A 7,732-nucleotide genomic window follows, 5' to 3' on the forward strand; every position below is an offset into this window, starting at 1 on the left:
GCTCATGTCTGAAGGTTCCAGGTCAACTGATTGACTGACAATGCATGGCTATGTCCTGCAAATTGTGTATGTGTGTTGCAGGTTTATATTTGAGGGACAGATCATTTTGCCAGAAGTGTTAGAACACAGTGGGGAGGGAGCAGAGTAGAGCATCCCACTAAGGCAGATGAAGCCAACAGCAGGTCTTTTCCATGCTCTCACAGGTAACTGTGAACAACATTTCCTTTGGTCTACATCAGTGCCCTTGTGTTGGACAAAAAACACAAAAGTAAGATATGGAAAATCCCAGCTTGAACGATCAGTTTTTCACCTTGTTGCGAAATAGGTTTGTCTTGTGCATTCACTAGCCTTTGAGGGAGGATGGCTTCAAATTTAAGTTTGGATGCTTTCTGACCAGACTTACAGAAATAGCCTCTGAGATTGCCTGTCCACCTATCAGTCAACACATAAATAAACCTTTTTGCCCAAGGGTGCTAAGGTTCCGTTATGTGATTTGTACACATTGCTGTGTGTTTTGTCTACAGCTCAGCTTTTGGAGGCAAGGTAGTAGGGAGAGCATGAACAGACCTGGCATTGAAAACAGTAGTTTGTATCTTCAGGTCTTGGAGGGAAGGGAAGACCAGGGGTTAGGGTGTGTGGTGGTGGTGTAGCTCTTGCAGGGATGTTCGGCCTTGGAGTGGGGGTGGGCTGGGAAACAGGATGCCTGGATTAATTGGGATTTCTAGGTAATACCTCCGGTTGCAGCAGGGTTTCATCTAAAAAGCCTCTGCAGAGGTTTCAGGGTTGTCCAGACCCACAGTGGCCCAGGTTACGTGAATCTTTACGCTGTTGTTTTGCTTTCGCAGGTCCCAATTTTCATCCCCATAATTGTGCTGATGGCAGCTGTGTACCTGGTGTTAGCTCCCATCGTTGATCAACCCCAAATTGAGATGTTGTACATCGTTCTGTTCGTTTTAAGTGGCATCATTCTTTATTTCCCACTGATTCGCTTCAAGTGCCACCCTCGCTTCTTACAGAGAGTCACTTTACATCTCCAGTTGTTCCTGGAAGTTGCTCCAGCCACCAGGGATGCAAACTGAGATAACGTCCTCCTGGCGTATGGAGGCCTGCCCCTCATGGTTTATCCCAGCACCTTCATTTTCAAGGCTCAGAAAATATTTTTCTGTAACGAATAATGAGTACAATGAAAGTGTCACAAAAATGTCTAGCTGAAACGGTCTAGAACCATAAATCCTCACTTTTTCTTACAATTTTGGGGACATGTTTTTCTCATTTGCAGCTCTGCCTTGGCAGATTACATACAGATTCCAAAGGCATATGTGTTTTTGAATTTTCCATCCCAAGAAGAGCTGTTCATCAGAATCTTAGCTCTTACGTTTCAAGGCGACAGGCAACAAAAGACTGACAATGAAATATTATTCTTATAGCAGGCTGTGACCCTAAGCCATTCCTGGCAATGCCTATAATTATTTCCACCTAGTTCTGCTCATTGTGACTGCAGACCTTCTCAAATAAATAAAGCATGGGTACACCACATTGACAACAAAAAGAACTTTTCTAGTCAGGTGTTCACTCTGGGAGCATGCTTTTCCCTGTTGTTGTCCGTGTTCTCCCAGGTGCACAGTCACAACAGTCCTTTGTCTGTCTCAGTACGTGGTTCCACCAATTTCAGCCCAAATCATCCTACATCTCCCATAGAAAAACCGCTAACAAGAGAGGAGAAGTGCTTTAAAGCTCTGTTAGTTTACCCAGTTGAGAATGCATTTGTCATCTGGGATCCATCCATTCATGGTGAGGACATGGGTGACCACTCAAGTACTGACAGTCACCCAACACCCTTCCTGTAATTCCCCCGAAGACAAATAATTTCTCTTGTGACAAAGTGAGCAAAAAAAAATCTACAGCGTGTGTGCCAGCAAGATACTGTCATTGTGAATTAAAGAAACCACATGCTGGGCTACATTAGGAGAAGTGTGGCCAGCAGATCAAGGAAATACCCTGTCCCCTTGGACTCAACACTGGTGAGTTCACACCTGAAATACTGCATCCAGTGTTGGGCACTTCTGGTCAAGAAGGAGTTGTCAAGACAACAGAGCCAGGCTCTTCTTGGTAGTAGCAACTAGGGGCAACAGCCACAAGTTGTGGCTTGATGTTCAGGCTGGACTTCAGGAAAATTTCTTTACCATGAGGACAGTGCAACCTTAGATCAGTGTGCAGGAAGGTGGTGAGATCTCAGTTCTCATACATTTTTCACCACAGCCATTTCCACCAACTTCCATTCCATTCTAAAGGCACAGCACAAAAATGTTATGGGCGGTGCTCTCACCCATACCTAACACACTGCAGTCACTGTTGTTTCCCATTACCCTGAGGCTCAACCCCTTTTCTCTTGTTCTAAGGGCAAGAGAGACATTATATGCTGGTTTCTTTCCATTTGTGCACATTGTTCTGGGATGGGACCTGCCCTGTCATAGGCTAAAAAGGTCTGGGTGTTAGTCCCTAAAATGTCTTGTGTCTCAAAGTACCTAATGTTACTCAGGCTGACTTTCTGCCAGCATTGTTCTGCAGATCTGTACCTAACACTGCATTCCTGGAACAGGGTCACTTGATCTTCCAGGCCTCTTCCAGCCTATCTCAGAGCTGTGTATCTATCTCATTACAATCTCATTCTGCAATGCCACCCCTTCTGTTCCTCTGAGTGGTGATACCAGCAGCAACAGAGGTGTAATAACAGTCTTTTTTTCCAAGAGTTAGGTATGATAATGGGATCAGTTAGTCGCTGCTCATCTTCTAAATCCTTAGCTTAAACAGTGTTTAGGAGGATTTCCTTCCACTGCTTTTTATTGGAGTTGTCAACACAGGCCAATGAAGGAACAGTTTTCCCTCCTGAATCCTATGACAACGCAAAATTCTTGGGATGCCACCTTGTCTCCCCTCCCTCTATACCCTGATGGAGAGCGTGTACTTAAAGGACGGATGAGCTCAGGAGCTCTAGGTTAACTTCCCACCATTGCCCTACGCTCTTCACCAGATGTCAGGCAAGTTTCTTAAAGTAGCTGCATCTCAGCTACTTATCTAAGAATGAGGATAGTATTATTTCTCTGATTATAATTTTTTTGGAAATGATCTCTGTTTCCTATACATATTTATGGAGCCTACCACATGAGACTGTGCTCTTTTGAAGATCTACAGTCTATATCCAAAAAGTGTGAATTTAAAGGTTAGACGTCCACAATATTTTTGACTTTAGCCACCTATCCTTGCATACATAAGTGCAATCAGGGTTGGTATTGTCTACACATAGTTCTTGTGGAACAGGAGTTATTGCCACTGTTTGATATTATGAGTGGAATATACTATAGATGATGAGAAGATGAAAGGATTAAGTGGCTTGCTCAAAGTCACACAGGAAATGTGTGGAAAATGTGACTGTTTCTCCCAGGGTCCAGGCAAGCATCTTATCATGTAGCCCATCCTTTCTCTCTATGCTCCTGTGACATATGAACAATAATAATGAACACAAAAAGAGTTAACACTTTGGATAAGTATGCTTTATATGTTATTTGTTTGTGTATGGATATAGGGGACCTGAAAAGCTGCAAGTATCATATTTTGCACCAATCTGGTTTTCTATAGATATTATTGTAACAAAATGTTCTTTTTATTTATGTTGCCTAGGGTTTGCAAGCACAGGTGTTTATAACGCCAAAACAAGATGCTGAAAGCTCAGAGAATGGCAAGATAATTACAATAAAATGGACATTAAAATGAAGTGTGTTGACGTGGTTGTTTCTGTTTTTCATCCAAGAAAAGCAATTCCGTAGAAATATTACTGCATGAACATAAACAATCAGCATCAGGCTCATCTCTCCTTGGATGGAAGGTTTAACTACATGAGTGGGTCCTTATATATGCATACACTCATTTTTCAAAATGATTGTTTATCTATTTCAACCCCAGCATATGCAAATCAGAATCTCTCTCTCCTTCATCAGACATTTGCAATAAAAGTGTCAGGAAGAGGCAGCGTCTCCTTCCTGTTCATTACTACAACGCAGTAACAAACTGATGGCAGGCAGAGCTCTGTAACTGCTGTCATGTGTACAGGTTGTACTGTAAGATCATGGTGGTTCTGTCTGTCTCCGAAGCTCCAGACCCCTGTGACCGGTGCTTAGCCCCTTCCTTCATGGGCTCTGAAGAAAACTGGACTATCAGCATGGCCCTCAAGGCAATCATAAGATCTATACTTCACCTCAAGACCCTGAGTATAATTGAATCCCATGCTTCAGCTGGCAACCTGCAGCCACCAGTCGGGAGTTTTACCTTGGTGCACAAAGCTGAATGTATTCTGGGCTTTTTCTTGACTTCCTCAGAAGCATCAGAGATGGGCTACACCTGGGGATAGTCAAGGATGGTCCAGTATGTGAGAGGGTACAGGAAATCCTCCTTTTGTGATTTTCTGATAAGCTTTGCTCATATGCCCACATTCAAGTGATTGTCATCATTTGTGGTTGAAGAGAAATTTCCCCTTGGATGAGACAAAACAGAGTCTGTAAAATGATTTTCATTTTCTTCTGTGGCAGAAACACAGTTCACATGCTTGCATTGTCTGGGTTTGTCTCATCAGTTCACTGCCAGTGCAGAGGGTTTGGTGTTCAGTCTCTCCTGCTCTTTCCTGGGACATGGGGAGTAATCAAGGCCTCACTGGAGCCTCTCAGCAGTGCTACTTTGCTCTCCAGGTCATCATGCTGAGGGGATTATAGAGCTTCCGTTTTCAGAGATGAAATAAATACAGCCAACTCTGGGAATCATAGGTCATTAAAGTGTGGGCTGGAACCAACCTCTGGAGGTCTCTAGTCCAACTCCCTGCTTGGAGCAGGACTATCCCCCATATGAGATTAGGTCACCTGTGACTCTGTCTCACTATGTCTTGGAAAAGACCAAGGATGGAGAGCCCACCATCTCTCTGCGCTGCCTTCCTGATAAAGAAATTTTCCCAAAGTCCAGTCTGAACCTCTCAAGCCATAGCTTGTGGCTGTTGCCCTTCACTGTATCATCTACTACTGCCAAAGATGTTGGCTCCATGATTTTTGTAACTCTCCTTCATGGAGTTGTAGGTTGGTATTATATTGCCTCTCACCCTTCTTTTTGCCAGACTCAACAAGCCCAACTTCCTCAGCTTCTTCATGTAGGTGACATGCTCTAGGCCTCTAACCATCTTGGGAGCTCTCTGCTGGACCCTTCCCAGTTCCTCTGCTTCCTTTTTGAACTTGTGAATGGTCAGAAAATTGAATGCAACATTCCAAATGTGCCCTCACAGGTGTCAAGTCTACAGGGACACTGATGTCCCTTGATCTGCTGACCCTACTTCTCCTAATGTAGGCCACTATGTGTAACTCCAGCTCCCTTCAGCCAGTCAGTTCCCAGCTTGGGCTGACACATGGGGTTATTCCACCCCAGATGCAGGACGCATGCTTCTCATTGCTGAGCTGCAGGATGCATCTGCTGGCCTTATCCTCAAGTTTCTCCAGGTGCCTCTGGATCGAAGCTCTACCATTTGGCCTGTCAGCCATTCCCTCTAATTTAGTACCACCTGCAAATTTGCTGAGAGCACATTTTGTCACATCATCCAGGTTGCCCATGAAGATACTGAACAACATGGGCCCCAGGTTCAACTCTTGCAGTACTTATTACCAGCTGCTGACCAAATGTCAAGTTACTGATGTAGCCTTAGCTTGCTGTGTAAAGGTGCATACTTCTCAGAGCGTCATCTGACTCAGTGGAAGGCAATGGCAAACCCTTATTTTATACAGTTAGTGCTAGTATTAGAAACTTTGGATAGTCTGTGATAAATCTATCCATCAGGGTGACTCAGTCTAGCAGTTTAGAGGGATCTAGAACTTGCACTTCATCATTTATTGACTAGTTAGTTGAAGATCATCAGGGTCGTTGTGTATGTGACTCATTCCTCGTGAAGGAATGATTTTTGCTAAAAAAGGATGCGGAGCCAGGGTCATACAATAAATGGGTGGTCTTAGGTTTGTGAACTAACAGTGAAACTAACGGATAGTGAAACAGCCCATCTGTTTTTAGAATTGAGCTGCCATGTCAGATTTGCCCTCAAAGGCAGTGAACCCTAATGCTTGAGTGTCTGGCAGATAAATGATCATCTTTTTCTCCTAAAGGTTGGTCATTAATTCTTATTGTTTAATTTCATGCACTATGCCCTGGTTTTCATGTAGTGAGATGACAGGCAACAGGGAAGCTGAGAAAAGGGAAAATGAGAAGTAGATCGAAAGAGAATTCTTATATGTGCAAGTCTTGGCTTGTGTGTCTGAATTACCTATGTAAAATCCAGACATGGAAAACACCTAAGCAGCAAAGACACATGCTCAGAAGTTCAGAAATTCCAGAATAAAAGTTGTTTGTTCAGCAGTGATTCCATTCCTTTCTGTTTGTACATTCTGGGCCTATCTTTTAGGGCGTAATCTGTTTTTTTCATGGTACATCTGTGTCATTAACAGTCAAAGTAGAGCAACAGTTCAGTATTTTGGCTTTTCCCATGGTTGCCATCCTTCATCAACAGGTGCCCCTTGGACTGATCTGAAAAGTTTGGACCGGATCCTACTGGGGGTTCATGTCAGGCTCCCTGTGCACCAGGCACAAGCATGGCTGTGGGTGAAGAAGCGTATGGTGACTTTTCATGCCCTCGGTGCTGTCTGGACTCTAAGCCACTGTGAAGTCAGAAATGGTCCTTAAAAATCCCCTGCAGCCTTCACCAACTTCCCAATGGGTTGTCTCACCACACTGTCCCCCAGCACCAAGCTTTCCTGCTCCTCCTGCCCCAAGGGCTGTGGTGCTAACCTGCCCAGCAACACCCTGCCTGTTTTTCCATTCTCATTTAGTTTACTTTGTGCAAAAAATACCATTCCTCATATCTGCAATGCAAAAGACCACCCCAGGCAATGCCAAAACACTTTTCTCAGGAGACCTGAACCTGGGCTAAGGGCAGGGGTCGGGTGGTTGGGAATACCCACGGCACAGGTGAGGCTGTGTCGTGGATTAACCCCAGCCAGCAGCCAAGCCCCACTCAGCCACTTGCTCACTCCCCCCCAGTGGGACGGGGGAGAGAGTTGGAAGGGTAAAAGTGAGAAAACTCATGGGCTGAGATAAAGACAGTTTAATAGGTAAAGCAAAAGCCATGCACACAAGCAAAGCAAAACAAGGAATTCATTTAGCACTTCCCATCGGCAGGCAGGGGTTCAGCCATCTCCAGGGAAGCAGGGAAGAGAAACACCATCACTCCAAATATCCCCCCTACCCCTTCCTCCTTCTTCCCACTGCTTTATATAGTGAGCATGACGTCGTACGTCGTATGGTATGGAATACCCCTTTGGCCAGCCTGGGTCAGCTGTCCTGGCTGTGTCCCCCCCAGCTCCCCGGGCACCCCCAGCCTGTTACGAGAAGCTGGACTGTCCTTGACTGCTCAGCAACAACTGAAAGCATCAGCACATTATCAACAATTTTTCATCCCAAATCCAAAACACAGCCTCACACTAGCTCCTATGAAGAAAATTAACGGTATCCCAGCTGAAACCATGACGGGCTGACAGGGAGGGTGGGCATTGCACGGCCTTGGGCTGCAACCTCAGCTCAAACCTCGGCTTCGTTAGCTCAGACACGCGGGTGTGGACGTTCCCCCGTGCTGTTGTCCCCAGGGCGTGGGTGAGGG

General features: G+C 45.1%; 1 protein-coding gene across 1 annotated transcript in view; it reads left to right on the top strand.

The window, feature by feature from the left end:
• Positions 1 to 1,079, top strand: part of LOC104617833 (b(0,+)-type amino acid transporter 1-like) — a 10,488-nt gene extending 9,409 nt beyond the window's left edge. Inside the window, exon 7 of the mRNA XM_010283257.1 lies at positions 846 to 1,079. Coding sequence (XP_010281559.1) covers positions 846 to 1,079 — 234 coding nt within the window. The remainder of the gene's footprint in view (positions 1 to 845) is intronic.
• The last annotated feature ends 6,653 nt before the right edge of the window (positions 1,080 to 7,732 follow it).

This window comes from Phaethon lepturus, unplaced genomic scaffold (assembly GCF_000687285.1).
Source record: "Phaethon lepturus isolate BGI_N335 unplaced genomic scaffold, ASM68728v1 scaffold11523, whole genome shotgun sequence".
NCBI lineage: Eukaryota > Metazoa > Chordata > Aves > Phaethontiformes > Phaethontidae > Phaethon > Phaethon lepturus.